Source organism: Gymnogyps californianus, chromosome 28, assembly GCF_018139145.2.
Source record: "Gymnogyps californianus isolate 813 chromosome 28, ASM1813914v2, whole genome shotgun sequence".
In the NCBI taxonomy this organism is placed as follows: domain Eukaryota; kingdom Metazoa; phylum Chordata; class Aves; order Accipitriformes; family Cathartidae; genus Gymnogyps; species Gymnogyps californianus.
In genome coordinates this window covers 1,025,666-1,043,655 of record NC_059498.1, presented here as the reverse complement: position 1 = coordinate 1,043,655, position 17,990 = coordinate 1,025,666, and the positions used below count along the sequence as shown (strand labels likewise).

General features: G+C 57.2%; 1 protein-coding gene and 2 gene segments (V, D, J or C); all 3 read right to left on the bottom strand.

The window, feature by feature from the left end:
• LOC127026700 (M1-specific T cell receptor alpha chain-like) overlaps positions 1–17,990 on the bottom strand; it is a 186,347-nt gene that overhangs the window by 93,671 nt on the left and 74,686 nt on the right. The window lies entirely within an intron of this gene.
• LOC127026702 (Ig heavy chain V region C3-like) lies at positions 3,362–4,551 on the bottom strand. The segment is given in 2 exon segments: positions 3,362–4,076; positions 4,493–4,551. Coding segments are annotated over 2 exon segments (396 nt in total).
• On the bottom strand, positions 13,412–14,384 carry LOC127026705 (Ig heavy chain V region C3-like). The segment is given in 2 exon segments: positions 13,412–13,926; positions 14,327–14,384. Coding segments are annotated over 2 exon segments (396 nt in total).

Sequence of the window (17,990 nt, the reverse complement as noted above, 5' to 3'; positions counted from 1 at the left end):
ACGGGACCGTCCTGCAGTTCAACAAGGGCAAGAGCAAAGTCCTGCACCTGGGCGGAAAAAAAACCCATGCACCACCGGTCTCCTCGGTTGGATCTTGTCACCCTGAAACGTGCCTGAAAACCAGCAGGGCCGTTCAACCAGCACATCGCTGCAACCGGCTCATTGCAACAAGCCAAATGAAATGGTGGAAACGGGAAACATTGGCACAAAAACCCAAGTGCTTTGGATGCATGTAGTAGTCCTAACAAGAAGACTATTTTCCAGGGATGACTTGGTAATCCATGTACTAAATTGACCTGAGAGGGCACAGGCTTATATTGGGTTGCACACAGCTCAGGACAATCTGCAAAGCGCTGTGCTGCACGTTTCCCCGTCGCAGGATGAAGTGAGCTGGCAAATCGTAGTGGAAGAGCCCGGTGTTGCCACCCACATCACATCAGCCCCAATGCATGTTCTTATCTTACACCACAGCTCCAGGTGCTGGGCAACTGTTATGTTCCCGCATTAGCTAGCTAATCAAATTGTTGTTGTGTTTCACCTCTTGCTCAGCCTAGAAGGAGAGCCTGAAACTGGACATGGAAGAAGGATGAGACACTTCTGTGTCATTGCTCAGGACAGAGATACCTGAATGACGACATACAGTAGGAACATGTTTTTCTAGATCCTGGTTAAATTTGGATACACTTAGGCATGCGGGGAAGTCCACATAGTCCCCAGCGTCAGAGCATTCGTATGCCATCTGTAGTGCCTGATCATGCTATGTCTGCCTTGCTCACATGGAAAAGTCCTGAAAAGGAAATGAATATCAGCTCTGTTGGGATTGCATTGTAGGTGCCCATTATTCCTCATATACTCCAAACAGTTAAGAATTACAGCTAGCAATTCACTCAGAGTGTGTGAAACATAGCATGAAGTGAGAGGTGTCTGGAGTGCTGCGACTGGGAGGGGCAGTCCAAGACCACCTGAACAGTCAAGCTCTGAAAGCCCGCTCACAAGTGGTCAGTCTGCTGGTGGCAAAGCAAATCCACACATTGGCATCTGCAGCACTCAGACTGCAAACAGCTGCCTTAGCAGCATCAGGCAGCACGTATACCAGAGAATACTGGGCTGGCAGGGGCGCATGCCAGAGCAGGTGGCCTAAATAAGAGTACACAGCCTCCTTGTGTCAAAGTATGCAACTGGCTGCTATGAAACAAGAATGGCCAAGTTGTGAAAGTCATCACTGGCCAGTCTCTCCAGGATTTGGAAAATGCTGGCCACATCTGTAGGCCAAGCCCTTCTAAGCCAAGTCTTTCCGCCAACACAACTGCAATACTGGAAGTCCAAGGGACTGGTAAGCCTCTGTGGACACACAGTATGGGTGAGCATTGTCCTGCAGGTGACATTGGCATGAAGTCTTTGGACACATGCATTGATTATTCCATGGCTAGACCCTTCTACATCTGCTCATACTGTCCCATTAGACATTCAAGGATGTCAGCAACGGGCTGTGGCTAAATGCTGTCAAAATGGTGCCACAGAAGACCCACGTGCATCCTGAGCCGATCAGCAGACATGCACCTTGAAAGCCCCACAGGACGAAGTAACATCCTGTGTTATGAACTGACCCCAACTGCCCTTCCTCATCTCTCTGTGCTGCTTGGGGCGAGGAGGAGGTAGAAAAGTTGGGAATGAAAGAGTGAAGTTGAGCCCGGGAAGAAGCAGGAATGGGGGGAAGATTTCTTATTTTTGTTGTTGTTTCTCATTATCCTAATCTATTTTTCATTGGAAATACATTAATTTCCCCCAAGTCTGTTTTGCCTGATGGGTAAGCGATCTACCTGTCTTTATTTTGACACATGCGTTTTTATTCTGATTCTCTCCTCTGACTCATTGAGGAAGGGGAGTGAGAGAGTCGCTTGGTAAGCATCTGGCAGCCACCCAAGGTTAACTCAACACAGTGGGAAAGGCGGCTAATGATACCCTGGGTGGCACCAGGAGGAGTGTTGCCAGCAGGTTGAGGGAGGTGATCCTTCCCACCTATTCAGCACTGGTGAGGCCACACCTGGAGTACTGGGACCAGTTCTGGGCTCCACAGTACAGGAAAGAGATGGACATACGAAGAGGATCCAAAGGACCATTAAGATGCTTAAGCGACTACAGCATGTCTGCTATGCTGAACGGCTGAGAGAGCTGGGACAATTTACCCTAGAGAAGAGGTCTCGGAGGGATCTCATCAATGTACAGAAATGCCTGAAGAGAGGGTGCAAAGAAGATGGAGCCAGGGTCTTCTCAGTGGCGCCCAGTGACAAGACAAGAGGCAATGGCAACAAACTGAAACACAGGAGGCTCTGTTTGAACATCAGGACACAGGTTTTCACTGTGAGGCTACTAAGCACTAGCACAGCCTGCCCAGGCAACTTGTGGCGTCTCCAGGCTTGGAGATATTCAAAAGATGTCTGGACATGGCCCTGGGCAACTGGCTCTAGGTGGCCCTGCTTGAAGCAGGGGGGTTGCACCAGATGACCTACAGAGGTCCCTTCCAACCTCAACTGTTCTGTGAAAACAGGGGTGCAAGGGCATGCTAAGTTCTCCTTTGTGTCACCCTCCAACTCCTCCACTGCACCTGTCCACTCTAGCTGGGACAGGCAAAGACCCTGCACATGCATGATCCCACATGGCCAGAGCAGCTCCTGCTCACCTCTCCCCAACTCCTCTCTGCTCACAGACCTGCTCTGCTCAGGTTTCCAACCTCTCTGGGCCTGTGACACCACCTGGTCACGACCAGTCCACAATCTGTTCTCCAAGCACAGCCCAGTCATTGACTCGGCACTGAGATGGTCTGTGACACCCATGTATTGGGTGTCCATTGCAAAGATTTGGTAGCAGAGGGCTGTAGTGGAGTGCTGGCCTCTGTGGGAAGAAGCCAGGGACTGCTCCATTCCACACACAGCCTGTTCCAGCCAGCTCAGCATCAGACCGCCCCGCATGGCAAGGCTGAGCCCATCAGCAAAGCTGGTGACACCTATAGAACAACATAGTTAAGAGAGATCAAAACAGTGCTCAGCAGTGGAAAGTGAGGAAAGAAAGTGTGCGAAACAACCCTGTAGACACCAAGGTCAGTGAAGAAGGAGGGGGAGGAGGTGCTACAGGTGCCACAGCAGAGATTGCCCTGCAGCCTGTGGAAGAGACCACAGTGGAACAGGTATTTCCCTGCAGCCTATGCAGGATCCTATGCCAGAGCACGTGAGAGGCATGTAAGCCCCAGAGCACCATGACAGGAACTGGGGACTGTGGAGAGCCCACGCTGGAGCAGGTTTATCCTGAAGGACTGCAGTTCTTGGGAAGGAACCACCCTGGAGCTGTTTGTGGAGGCCTGCAGACCATGGGAGGGAGGAAGGAAGAGTAGAGATGAAGTGTTATGAATTGAACCCAAACACCATTGCCCCGGTGCCACATGGAGAGAGGCGGTAGATGAGTCAGGAGTGAAGTTGAAGCTGGGAAGAAGGGAGGATGAGTGGGGACAAGATGTTTTTAGGTTTTAATCTGCTTTTTTTCTGCTTCTCACAATCCTACTCTATTTTAGTAGGGGATCAATTAAATTTCCTTCAGTGCACAGGAAACGCCAGGAAAACCTGCGGTGAACAGTGATGGCCCCTCACTCCCTGGGACCAGCCCTGAGCCCTCCCTCAACCCACACTACAGCACTCACCAGCCCCACACCTCTTGCACCCTGTGCCGGCCCCCAGCAGGTTTGTGTTAAAGCTCGGCTGGATTTCCTCTCTCCGTGCGAACAGCACAGAAGTAGCGGGCAGAGTCCCGGGGGTGCAGGGCACGCAGGGACAGAGATGCCTCAGACCGGGAATTGTCCCGGGAGGCTGTGGCTCGACCTTCCACCGCTGCCGCGTAATCCGTGGTATTCGAATGGCTTCTGGTGAAGGAAAGGCACTCGAGTTTGCCACCAGGTGCCTGACGGTACCACAGAAGTTCATAACTCCCGAAGGTGAAGCCGGATCCGCGGCAGGAGAGGAGCACGGAGTCCCCGGGCGCTCGCAGCCCTCCGCCGGCCGCCTCCAGCCTCAGCTGCGCCCACACCCCTGCGGACGGAGAGCGCAGGCGGCCGGGCAGGGCGCGCCCACGGCCCGAGGACGTTCACCCGCCGCCCCGGCGCCCCCCGCCCCGGCACAGCGACAGCCGCCACCCCCCTCGCTCCCGGCAAAGCCCCGCGCCCGGGGCAATGCCCCGCCTGCCCTCCCGGGGCTGAGCCGCGCCTGCTCCCGACACTTGGGCCCCGACCCGCGGCCCGAGAGCCGCCCTCGCCCTCGCCCTCGCCCTCTCCCGCCCACGCCACCCGCTCCCCGCTTCCCCGCTAAGGAAGGCGAGCGCCAGGCGGCAGCGCGCCCGGCGCGGGAGCAGCCGCAGCCCGGGGCCCCGGGACGGGCAGGGCCGCCCGCGGGCAGCCCCAGCCCCGGGCCCAGCCCCGGGCTCGCTGCCCTCCCCGCCCGGCTCTCACCTGCCGGCCCCGCGGCCAAGGACAAGGCCAGCAGCCACGGCCCCAGCCCGGGCGCCATGATGCCCTGCCGCGCCGGGGACGGCCGGCGCCGAAGAGGAGCCGAGCGGAGCCGCGCTGGGGCCCGCTCCTGCCCGCCCCGCCGCCTCGGCCCCTCGCCGGGACTGCGCCCACGCCGCTGCCCGCCCCAACAGACCCGGCCCGGCCCGGCCCGGCCCGGCCCCCAGGTGCCGCGGCCCCCTCGGGGAGGAGGGGGAGGGGGAGGGGGAGGGCGAGGGGGGGGATGAGGAGGAGGAGGGGGAGGGGAGGAGGAGGAGGAGGAGTTAGGGCGGGGGAGGGAGGCGGGGCAGGGGCCTCGGCGCAGGAGGAGCGCGGCGCCGCGGCAGACGAAGGCTCCTGTCCCTTGGCTCCCAGCGCAGCTCCGGCGCTGTCCCGGCTTGTCGCCCTGCCGAGCCCTGCGGAAGGGGGTCGGCGCCCCGGCCAGGCGCAGCTGGGGCCGGCCCCGGCCCCGGCCCCGGCCCCGGCCCCAGCGCCAGGGACGGGCTGTCGGCCCGCAGCGTCCCCTCGCAGGACCCTCCCCGTGCCCCGCACCCCCAGCCCGCCCTGGCCTCGCTCCCGGCCCCTGCCCGCGGGGACCAAAACGCACAGAGGGTCGTGCTGCCATCCAGAGGGACCTCGACAGGCTGGAGAAAAGGACTGACGGGACCGTCCTGCAGTCAACAAGGGCAAGAGCAAAGTCCTGCACCTGGGCGAAAAAAACCCATGCACCAGGGTAGGCTGGGGGACGCTCAGATGGAAAGCACAGTCCAGAAAAGAACCCCAGGGTTCTGGTGGACAACAACTTGACCAGAAATTTGCCCTTGTGGCAAAGAAGGTTAACGGTACCCTGGGCTGCATTAGACAAAGTATTGCCAGCAGGTCAGGGAGGTGATCCTTCCCCTCTAGTCCGCACTGGTGAGGTCACACCTGGAGTACTGGGTCCACTTCTTGGCTCCCCAGTACAGGAGAGGCTTGGGCATACAGGAGAGAGGCCAGTGAAGGCCGAGAAAGTGATAATGGGACTGGAGCACCTCTTGCACGAGGAAAAGCGGAGAGAGCTGGGACTGTTTACCCTGGAGAAGGGAAGGCTCAGGGGGGATCTCACCAACAGATACAGGAAGGGAGGGTGCAGGGAAGGCAGGGCCAAGCTCTTTTCAGTTGTGCTCAGGGACAGAACAAGAGGCAATGTGCACAAACTTTCTGTGGTTTTGTAGGTGATCTGTGCCAGGGCAAAGGGGAAAACTCAAACTCGGACTTTGCTGTTCCCCTGATGACTCCGGAATCAGCTTTTTACAGGAGTGTTGAGGAAAATTTGCTTTTCTCTTTTGGCTACAAGCCTCAAAGCTGGAACGCAAGAGAGAACTACGCAAGTGATACAATAGTAGTGTGGGCGGGTAAAAAAGTAGCACACAGAGGAGTCAGGAGAGCTATTCAGCATGGTTATGTTTGCTGTGTTACTGGCGTCTGCCGTATTTATGGTGTGTGGTCTTCTGTTAGCTCTTGTGGTGTGGTGTTCTTCTGTAAGATTGCAGATATAGCTACATATGCATATGATGAGGTTGTACAACCACGTACGCAAACCCAGAGCCTGGCTTTGGAAGGACGGGGAATAACATGCATCCCCATTTGACCGGTTGACTGGCTGCTTCCTGGAGCCTGAGAGGCCTGCTGCGGGCCACAGCTTGTTGCTGGAGGCAGCGTTCCTGGACAGAGGGCAGGGCAGGGCAGGGGAGGGAGGGAAGTCAATCACACCCAAAGGCCACTGCCGGAGGATTGCAGGGGTACGTGGCAGCACGTTGGCAGCGCATGAGGTCAGGAGGAAAGAGTAGAGATCTTCCTCCCAGTCAGAAACCCAAGGACGCAAGAGTACTCCCAAAGCATTTCCAGCCCCCAAAGCTGTCTCTTAAAAGCTCGGGCTGGCCATCAGGCCTGATGCTGTCCTTTCAGGCTCCCCAGAAAGGGCATAAGAAAAGGGGAGCAGAAGAGGAGCCAGTTTTGCTCCTAGGGTGGTAGAAGAGTTGAGGCTGTAAGGGACCTCTGGAAAAGGTCTAGTTTAACCCTCCTGCTTGAAGCAGAGTCAACTGGCGTTGAGTAGGTGTACTGGGTGCCGCTGGGATGGAGTTAATTTTCTTCACAGCAGCCTGTATGGGCAGCTGTGATTTTTGTGACCAAAACCCTGTTGGTAACACACTGATGGTTTAGCTATTGCTGAACAGTGCTTATGCAGCGTCAGGGCCTTCTCTGTTTCTCTTGTTGCCCCGCCAGCTGTACAGCTGACCATAACCGGCCAAAGGGATATTCCATACCGCATGACGTCATGCAAAGCAATAAAAGCTGGGGGAAAGAAGGTGGGGGAAAGGGGGATATTTGGAGTTATGACATTTGTCTTTCCCAAGTAACCGTTATGCGTGATGAAGGCCTGCTTTCCTGGAAACGGCTAAACATCTGCCCGCGGATGGGAAGTAGAGAATGCATTTATTATTTTGCACGGTTTGTGCGTGCAGCTTTGGCTTTACTTATTAAACTCTCTTTATCCCAACACACAAGTCTTCTCACTTTTACCCTTCCGATTCTGTCTCCCATCCCACTGTGGAGGGAGTAAGTGAGGCGCTGTTTGGGGCTTAGCTGCCATGTCGGGTCAAGCCACCCCAGTAGGCTGCCCACAACGTCGTCCAGTTCAGTTCCGACTACCTCCAAGAACGGAGACTGCCTGTTCCAGCTGTCACCTCGACAGTAAAAACCCAGTTCTCTCAGGCTCTCCTTGTATGTCAGATGCTCCCTTCGTCATCTTCATGGCCATAGAAACTTCTCCCAATCACTGTGACATGTCAAAGACTATTGAGAGCGGCCTCACAGTGACATCAGCCAGCTCTCTCAGCACTCTTGGCTGCACCCTATCAGTTCCCACAGAGTTGTGTCCCTCCGGGTTCTCTAACTATGCCTTGGCATTGTCCTCCTCCACTGACATAAGTCTTCCTGGCTCTGGATGCTCTCAATGGGGTCAGAGACCTGGGATTCCTGAAAGCCAGTATTGCCTGCAAAGAATGAGTCAAAGAAGATCCCTCCCAGAGCACCTTTGCCTGAATTTCTCCTTCCTCAAGAGGAACCGTTCCTGAGCCTGAAGGAGGTGATCTCTGAAAATCAAGCAGCTCTCCTAGACTCCTCCTCTGTCCAGGACCATAGCCCATGGCATTCTTCCAAGCAGATCCCTGAAGAGCCCAAATTCTGCTCTCCTGAAGTCCAGGGCTCCGGTCCTGCTTTTTGCATTGCTCCCTCCTCTCTGGATCCTGAGCTCAAACACCGCATGATCACTGCAGTCAAGGCTGCCCCTCACCTTCACATCCACCACCAATTCTTCCGCTGATGAACTTTTCATCAGTGCACTCCCAAAAACTGCTCGACTGCTTGTGCCCTGCTGTGCTGTCCCACCAGCCAACATTTGGCATGGTTCACGTCCCCCCAAGGACCAGGGCCAGTGAACGTGAGGCTTCTTCCAGTCGTCTGAAGAAGGCCTTCTCCACCTCTTGTTCCTGATCAGCTGATCCGGAGTAGCCTCCCACCACAATGCCGATCTGCTCTCTAATCCTGACCTGTAGGCTGTCAGCTGGCTCATTGTACGTCCCAAAGCAGAGCTCCATGAATTCCAGCTGCTCTCTCGCAGAAAGGGCAATTCCCCGTCCTCGCCTTCCCACCCTGTCTTTCCTAAGCAGCCCGGCTCCATCCACCACAGTACTTCCGTAACCTACCCCACCGCATCTCCATGATCCCATAGCTCTGCAACCAAGCCACGGAGGAAAAAACGGGCCATGCTGGACAGGAGCCCAGGCAACGTGCAATAACCTGCCCGTCACCATACAGCCTCCGAGGTTCCCAGAACAGATCCTCCTGCACGGTCTCAGCCGTTCAACCACATTTCCCTTCACTGCCTTTTACTGCAAGCACACCAAAGGTCTGTTTCCCGCACCTGCCATTGCGTGACACCAACATCTAGCTAGCGGCTGCTAGAAAGAAATGCTGAGAAGTCTGTATTCTCTGTCAGTCAGGTTTTGGTCCACTCTGCTGCAGAGATGCTCCAGGGTGAGTCTAACACCACAGTAATACACTGCTTCATCCCCTTGCTTTGCTGCCTGGATCTGCAGTCTGAATCTGTTCTGGGAGCTCTCCACTGTCCCCTTAAAGCGGTCCTGGAAACCTTCTCCAAAGGCATCACTCCCTCGCCAAATCCAGTCCAGAGTGCCACGTGGCCCCTGCCGGTACCAGAACAGGTAGTAGCTGCTCATACTGTCTCCACTCATGCTGCACTGGAAGGTGACTCCATCTCCCTCTTGCACGGCCACTTCCCTGATGTGTTGCTCCAAGGCCACGTGGCCGGTGACTGCTGCAGAGAGCGAGAACAAGCCATGATCACTCCAAGATTCAGCAAAGGTCAGGGCAACACTGGTGGCGGCATTCTGATAGCACTGGACTAGTGGGAGGACTAAATCCTTCTCTTTGAACCCAGCTGACAAAGATGGGCAGAGGAATAGAGCTGGTACCAGGAATCAGGGTTCACGAGGAGGGAGACACCACATTTCCCTCCCTCCTTTTCCCTGTCAGACAAGGAACTTTTTCTGATTTTCCCACTTAAGGCAAGCAGTTTTTGCACCTGGGGACAAATCCCTTTGTCTTTGCCAAGCTGGGATGGTGACGAACCCACTCTCCTGTCCCTGAAACTGCTCTGCAAGCACACAGGACCTCTCACAGGCACGTGGGGCTTGGGCCCTACGCTGCCACCCTCAACCCGGTCTTTGCAAGATGGGTTGCAGTGCCCCACGAGCAGAGTGTCCAGTCCAAGTGCAAAGCGTTAGGCCCCAAATTATGGCAGCAGCAAGTAGGTACCCTGCCTGTCCCCATGCTGCAGAGGAGGCAGGCTGGACGGAGGTGCCTGACTCACAGCTAGAAGAGAAGGAGGGCTGTTCCCACTGCACTCCACAGGGATGGGTGGAGAGGTAGAGGTGGGGGACAGGTCAGGCTGCAAGCGGTCAGCACAGCTCCACAGAGCTGTGCAGACCACAGGGGCATGCTCAGTTCCCGGGGGGCATCACCCCTTCCTTTCACTTACCTACGATGGGCAATAACCCCCCCACACACGGCACTCCACGTGGCCAGGCCTGCTCTGTCTCGCCTCTCTCCAGCTTCACTCTGCCTGCAGAACAGTTCTGCCCACGTCTTCCCTGTCTGTGCCTCTGTGACCGTAGTCAGTCCTAGTCCCTCCTAGACGCTCCCTCGGTCTATGACAACAGTGAAGGTGAGAGGCGGGGCTGGAGGAGCAGGAGTTGAAGCTGTTGCTGCACTCCCGGGTCTCTCTCACCCTGCAGGGTGCAACAACAGAGCGCTCGCTCCGCAGGAAAACCTCTGGTGGGCAAAAGGTGACGTGTTGCTCTAGAGCCACCCCTGACCTTCCTCTCAAAAAGGACTGCAGGCTGCTGCTGGGACCTTGGAACTGGCCCTGAGGTGGCAGGTCATCCTCCCACTGGCCCCCTGCCCTTTCCTGCTGCTGAGCTGCTGCTTCCCGGATAGGACCCCCCTGAGCCCAGCTCTGCTTGGATAGGGCACCCTAGGCAGGCATGCTCCCCACCCTGCTCCCTCCCCTCTGGCCCAGCACCCTCCTCGCTCCCCCGTGCTGACACTTCTCCCGCTGCCTCTTCCCGTCAAAGCCCTCCCAGACCCCCCAGGCAGCAAAGGCAGCAAAGGGCAGGTGAGATCCGAGACATGCTTGCTGCTGAAGCTCTGGGGTACGTGTGCAGGTTCAGGCCGCCCAGCTCATCCCCCAAAACTCATATGCACAGGACTCAGCAGGGACCAGGCTGGTGGGGCTCCTCAGCAGAGCAGGGACACTCCCTTCTCTGTGATCCTCCTGCTCAGCAGGAACCCAGAGCTCCCCCTACGACCACAGGATGGGACACCTACTGAGCCCTGACACAGTGTCACCGTCCTGACTGGTAGCACCATTGTCATCATCCTGACTGGTAGCACCATTGCGGGGAGCATTGCCCACTCCACACTGCCCCTCCACAGTCTGTCTGAATCCTTCCCCTCTCCTCTCTTCTTCTGGGTGCTCCAACATGACCTATTGACGAGAGGATCCAGGGCAGGCGTGGCAAGGGGAGTTGCAGAGGGTAGAGGAGCCCACTGAAACTGGAGGCTTGACGCTGGGAAAAGAAGCAGGGGGATGCAGGGCCAGGGTGGCCTAAGGTGCACTGGGACACTTGGAGCTGCCCCAGCATGGCAGGATATGCCAGGTTCCCTACAGCCTCAAGCCCACGGAGGGCTGGAGTTCTGGCACAGAGCACCCGCCATAGCCTCCTTGCTGGGGTTCCTTGCAAAAATCCATGCTGGCTCTCAGCGTACACACATGAGCACAAATGCAAATGGAGCCAACACTAACACCACAACAAAGAGACTATTCATCATGTCCAGGGAAAAGACGCTCTGCAGCTCAGCTCCTGCTGTTCCACTACTCTGGGGCTCCCTGAACAATATGAGGTGTCAAAACTCAATTCTTCTCTGGCTTTCCATGCTCAAATTTTAGTTCTTCAGTGCTCACTGTGCTTCTTCCTATAAAAGCCTCCTTCCCTGTTGCTTTCTGCCTGTGGGAGAGCCTGAGAAGGAAGGAAGAAGGTTAAGATCATGTTCATGGTTGTGGGTGTGCTTGTGGGAGACGCTGCTGCTGCTGCTGCTGCTGCTGCTGCTGCTGCTGCAGCAGCTCTGTGCCTGTTTCTGGGAAAAGCCAGCCCACACTAGTCTTGAAAGGACTTATTGCAGCCAACCACAAAAGACCTGGCTGGATTTAACCCCCCTCCTTCCACTTCTGCCCTGGCCCTGCCTCTGTTTCAAGCACTGTGCCCTTTTCCAGCTCTCTGGTGCTGCAGAAATAGGTGGCCGTGTCTGCAGCTGATGGCGAGAGCACTTCCAGCGACAGCTGGTTCCTGGAGGGGTCTGCAGAGCTGGTGACTCGGGTCTGGAAGGACGAAGCAACGTGCTGGAGTCCCGTGAAAGGATACTGCAACACTCTATGCTGCAGGTCTCTGCCAGCAGTCTGACGGATCCAGTCCCAAGCGTAGCTGCTGTCGGTGATGGGTGCACCAGAGACGTGGCAGGTAAGCGTGAGAGACTCCGAGACCTTCCCTACCGCGGGGCCAGAGGCCTCTGTCTGCACCTGAGAAAGGGCACCTGCGACCCCGGGAGACAAGGATGAACATGCCGCGATAGCTCAAGACATGCCCTCTGAATGTCAGAAAACCCTTTTTCAGTGTATGAGCACTGGCACAGGTTGTCCAGGAAGCTTGTGGAGTCTCCGTGCTTGGAGATATTCAAAAGATGTCTGGACATAGCCCTGGGCAACAGAACAGGCTCTAGGTGGCCCTGCTGGAGTGGAGGGGTTGGGCCAGATGACCTCTGGAGGTCCCTACCAACCTCAGTCATTAAGTGATTCTGTGAGTAGAGGGGAAGGATCATCGCCTCAATTTATGCAACGCATGAGAGGCAGGAAAGGGTGTGCTAAGTTCCAACTCCTCCTCTGCCCCTGTCCTATTAGCAAGGATGGGCAATGACACCGCAGGCAGGCTGTCACACATGGGCAGAACAGCTCCTGCTCACCTCTCCCCAGCTCCTCTCTGCCCACAGATCTGCTCTGCTCAGTTTTCCCACATCAGGTTTCCCCCCGTAAGGGCTAGAAGGCATGTCCTATGAGGAGCGGCTAAGGACTTTGGGTTTGTCTAGTTTGGAGAAAAGGAGGCTGAGGGGCGACCTCGTTGCTCTCTGCAGCTTCCTGAGGAGGGGACGTCGAGAGGGAGGTGCTGATCTCTTCTCCCTGGTATCCAGTGATAGGACGCATGGGAATGGTTCAAAGGTGCGCCAGGGGAGGTTTAGACGGGACCTTAGGAAGCATTTCTTTACTGAGAGTGTGGTCAAACACTGCAACAGGCTTCCTAGAGAGGTGGTCAATGCCCCAAGCCTGTTAGTTTTTAAGAGGCATTTGGGCAAGGCCCTTAATAACATGCCTTAACTTGGTCAGCCCTGAACTGGCCAAGCAGTTGGACTAGATGATCACTGTAGGGCCCTTCCAACTGAAATAGTCTAGGCTATGCTATTCTGTTCTCTTTTCTGGACCACTGACAGCACCCAGCCACGATGAGACCCCCCTCTCTCTGACCCCAGGCACAGTCCACTCACTGACTCACCACTGAGATGGGCTGTGACCCCCATGAACATGCAGGATGGGAGAGCAGGAGGGGAGGAAGCTGATGTTGTTCAGGCACGCCCCAAGTGTCTCTCACTGTGGTCCCTGCAGGGTGCAGTAATAGAGCGCACTGTCCCCCAGTTCCAGCCCGGTGATGATCAGTGTCCCGGAGCTCTTGTCGGCCTGGCAGGAAAACCTCTTGCGGGCAAAAGGGGCTGTGTGGCTGTAGGAGCCGCCTCGGCCCTTGCTCTGCAGCAAGTACTGCAGCGGTCCACCGGGACGCTGCCGATACCAGGCCACGTAAATATAGGAGGCGTTGGAGCTGTAAGTGCATCGTAAGGTCCCGGTATTCCCTGCTCGCCACCACACTGTAGACCTCGTCGCCTGGATCTCATCACCCTGAGATGCACCTGAAACAAAAGCAAGGCTGTTCCATCACTGCTTTGCTCTCACTGGCGCAAGGAAATGGCCCACAAAAGGGTCAATGGAAGCAAGCAGTGGTGTTGCCAGGCAATGGTGCGGCCAAAGACCAAGGGCTTTGCGTACCCCAGAGAAGAAGAAGGCCAAGGGAAGGCAGAGAGGGGCTGCAGGCAGGCAGAGCGGCCAGCCTGGTGGGGTGACAGAAACACATTGAACCACCTCCTCAGAATAAAACACTGCATTTGGGACTCAGGAGATGGAAATTGGCGGTGCCAGGAAAGGAGCTCTTGCAGAAAGGCCAGGACCACCCCGCGGTGCGCAGTGATGGCCACTCTCTTCCTGAGAACAGTCCTGAGCCACCTCAGCACTCGCCGGCTCCAGACCTCGTGCAGCCTGGACCGGGCCCCAGCAGGTTTGTGTTAAAGCTCGGCTGGATTTCCTCTCTCCGTGCGAACAGCACAGAAGTAGCGGGCAGAGTCCCGGGGGTGCAGGGCACGCAGGGACAGAGATGCCTCAGACCGGGAATTGTCCCGGGAGGCTGTGGCTCGACCTTCCACTGACTGCCCGAACCGAATGACTGACGAATCATAGCTGATAACGGACACCCACTCCAGACTGCCACCGGGTGCCTGACGGTACCACAGAATGGCATAACTCCCGAAGGTGAAGCCGGATCTGCGGCAGGAGAGGAGCACGGAGTCCCCGGGCGCTCGCAGCCCTCCGCCGGCCGCCTCCAGCCTCAGCTGCGCCCACACCCCTGCGGACGGAGAGCGCAGGCGGCCGGGCAGGGCGCGCCCACGGCCCGAGGACGTTCACCCGCCGCCCCGGCGCCCCCCGCCCCGGCACAGCGACAGCCGCCACCCCCCTCGCTCCCGGCAAAGCCCCGCGCCCGGGGCAATGCCCCGCCTGCCCTCCTCGGGGCTGAGCCGCGCCTGCTCCCGACACTTGGGCCCCGACCCGCGGCCCGAGAGCCGCCCTCGCCCTCGCCCTCTCCCGCCCACGCCACCCGCTCCCCGCTTCCCCGCTAAGGAAGGCGAGCGCCAGGCGGCAGCGCGCCCGGCGCGGGAGCAGCCGCAGCCCCGGGGCCCCGGGACGGGCAGGGCCGCCCGCGGGCAGCCCCAGCCCCGGGCTCGCTGCCCTCCCCTCCCGGCTCTCACCTGCCGGCCCCGCGGCCAAGGACAAGGCCAGCAGCCACGGCCCCAGCCCGGGCGCCATCGTGCCCTGCCGCGCCGGGGACGGCCGGCGCCGAAGAGGAGCCGAGCGGAGCCGCGCTGGGGCCCGCTCCTGCCCGCCCCGCCGCCTCGGCCCCTCGCCGGGGCTGCGCCCACGCCGCTGCCCGCCCCCAACAGACCCGGCCCGGCCCGGCCCGGCCCGGCCCCCCGGTGCCGCGGCCCCTCGGGGGAGGAGGGGGAGGGGAGGGGGAGGGGGAGGAGGAGGGGGAGGGGGGGGAGGGGGAGGAGGAGGAGGAGGGGGGGGAGGAGGAGGAGGAGGAGGAGGAGGAGTTAGGGCGGGGGAGGGACGCGGGGCAGGGGCCTCGGCGCAGGAGGAGCGCGGCGCCCCGGCAGACGAAGGCTCCTGTCCCTTGGCTCCCAGCGCGGCTCCGGCGCTGTCCCGGCTTGTCGCCCTGCCGAGCCCTGCGGAAGGGGGTCGGCGCCCCGGCCAGGCGCAGCTCGGGCCGGCTCCAGCCCCGGCCCCGGCCCCGGCCTCGGCGCCAGGGACGGGCTGTCGGCCCGCAGCGTCCCCTCGCAGGACCCTCCCCGTGCCCCGCACCCCCAGCCCGCCCTGGCCTCGCTCCCGGCCCCTGCCCGCGGGGACCAAAACGCACAGAGGGTCGTGCTGCCATCCAGAGGGACCTCGACAGGCTGGAGAAAAGGACTGACGGGACCGTCCTGCAGTTCAACAAGGGCAAGAGCAAAGTCCTGCACCTGGGCGGAAAAAAACCCATGCACCACCGGTCTCCTCGGTTGGATCTTGTCACCCTGAAACGTGCCTGAAAACCAGCAGGGCCGTTCAACCAGCACATCGCTGCAACCGGCTCATTGCAACAAGCCAAATGAAATGGTGGAAACGGGAAACATTGGCACAAAAACCCAAGTGCTTTGGATGCATGTAGTAGTCCTAACAAGAAGACTATTTTCCAGGGATGACTTGGTAATCCATGTACTAAATTGACCTGAGAGGGCACAGGCTTATATTGGGTTGCACACAGCTCAGGACAATCTGCAAAGCGCTGTGCTGCACGTTTCCCCGTCGCAGGATGAAGTGAGCTGGCAAATCGTAGTGGAAGAGCCCGGTGTTGCCTCCCACATCATATCAGCCCCAATGCATATTCTTATCTTACACCACAGCTCCAGGTGCTGGGCAACTGTTATGTTCCCGCATTAGCTAGCTAATCGAATTGTTGTTGTGTTTCACCTCTTGCTCAGCCTAGAAGGAGAGCCTGAAACTGGACATGGAAGAAGGATGAGACACTTCTGTGTCATTGCTCAGGACAGAGATACCTGAATGACGACATACAGTAGGAACATGTTTTTCTAGATCCTGGTTAAATTTGGATACACTTAGGCATGCGGGGAAGTCCACGTAGTCCCCAGCGTCAGAGCATTCGTATGCCATCTGTAGTGCCTGATCGTGCTATGTCTGCCTTGCTCACATGGAAAAGTCCTGAAAAGGAAATGAATATCAGCTCTGTTGGGATTGCATTGTAGGTGCCCATTATTCCTCATATACTCCAAACAGTTAAGAATTACAGCTAGCAATTCACTCAGAGTGTGTGAAACATAGCATGAAGTGAGAGGTGTCTGGAGTGCTGCGACTGGGAGGGGCAGTCCAAGACCACCTGAACAGTCAAGCTCTGAAAGCCCGCTCACAAGTGGTCAGTCTGCTGGTGGCAAAGCAAATCCACACATTGGCATCTGCAGCACTCAGACTGCAAACAGCTGCCTTAGCAGCATCAGGCAGCACGTATACCAGAGAATACTGGGCTGGCAGGGGCGCATGCCAGAGCAGGTGGCCTAAATAAGAGTACACAGCCTCCTTGTGTCAAAGTATGCAACTGGCTGCTATGAAACAAGAATGGCCAAGTTGTGAAAGTCATCACTGGCCAGTCTCTCCAGGATTTGGAAAATGCTGGCCACATCTGTAGGCCAAGCCCTTCTAAGCCAAGTCTTTCCGCCAACACAACTGCAATACTGGAAGTCCAAGGGACTGGTAAGCCTCTGTGGACACACAGTATGGGTGAGCATTGTCCTGCAGGTGACATTGGCATGAAGTCTTTGGACACATGCATTGATTATTCCATGGCTAGACCCTTCTACATCTGCTCATACTGTCCCATTAGACATTCAAGGATGTCAGCAACGGGCTGTGGCTAAATGCTGTCAAAATGGTGCCACAGAAGACCCACGTGCATCCTGAGCCGATCAGCAGACATGCACCTTGAAAGCCCCACAGGACGAAGTAACATCCTGTGTTATGAACTGACCCCAACTGCCCTTCCTCATCTCTCTGTGCTGCTTGGGGCGAGGAGGAGGTAGAAAAGTTGGGAATGAAAGAGTGAAGTTGAGCCCGGGAAGAAGCAGGAATGGGGGGAAGATTTCTTATTTTTGTTGTTGTTTCTCATTATCCTAATCTATTTTTCATTGGAAATACATTAATTTCCCCCAAGTCTGTTTTGCCTGATGGGTAAGCGATCTACCTGTCTTTATTTTGACACATGCGTTTTTATTCTGATTCTCTCCTCTGACTCATTGAGGAAGGGGAGTGAGAGAGTCGCTTGGTAAGCATCTGGCAGCCACCCAAGGTTAACTCAACACAGTGGGAAAGGCGGCTAATGATACCCTGGGTGGCACCAGGAGGAGTGTTGCCAGCAGGTTGAGGGAGGTGATCCTTCCCACCTATTCAGCACTGGTGAGGCCACACCTGGAGTACTGGGACCAGTTCTGGGCTCCACAGTACAGGAAAGAGATGGACATACGAAGAGGATCCAAAGGACCATTAAGATGCTTAAGCGACTACAGCATGTCTGCTATGCTGAACGGCTGAGAGAGCTGGGACAATTTACCCTAGAGAAGAGGTCTCGGAGGGATCTCATCAATGTACAGAAATGCCTGAAGAGAGGCTGCAAAGAAGATGGAGCCAGGGTCTTCTCAGTGGCGCCCAGTGACAAGACAAGAGGCAATGGCAACAAACTGAAACACAGGAGGCTCTGTTTGAACATCAGGACACAGGTTTTCACTGTGAGGCTACTAAGCACTAGCACAGCCTGCCCAGGCAACTTGTGGCGTCTCCAGGCTTGGAGATATTCAAAAGATGTCTGGACATGGCCCTGGGCAACTGGCTCTAGGTGGCCCTGCTTGAAGCAGGGGGTTGCACCAGATGACCTACAGAGGTCCCTTCCAACCTCAACTGTTCTGTGAAAACAGGGGTGCAAGGGCATGCTAAGTTCTCCTTTGTGTCACCCTCCAACTCCTCCACTGCACCTGTCCACTCTAGCTGGGACAGGCAAAGACCCTGCACATGCATGATCCCACATGGCCAGAGCAGCTCCTGCTCACCTCTCACCAGCTCCTCTCTACCCCAGACGCTTTTTTCTCTGATTTCCCTCATCTCCGGGCGTGACACCACCCGGCCATGACCAGTCCCCACTCTGTGCCCCAGGCACTGTCTCAGCACCGAGATGGGCTGTGACACCCACGTATTGGGTGTCCATTGCAAAGATTTGGTAGCAGGGGACGGCAGTGGTGGCCTCTGTGGGGAGAGGTCATGGACTGCCTCGTGTCCAACACAGCCTGTTCCAGCCAGCTCAGCATCATGCCTGTC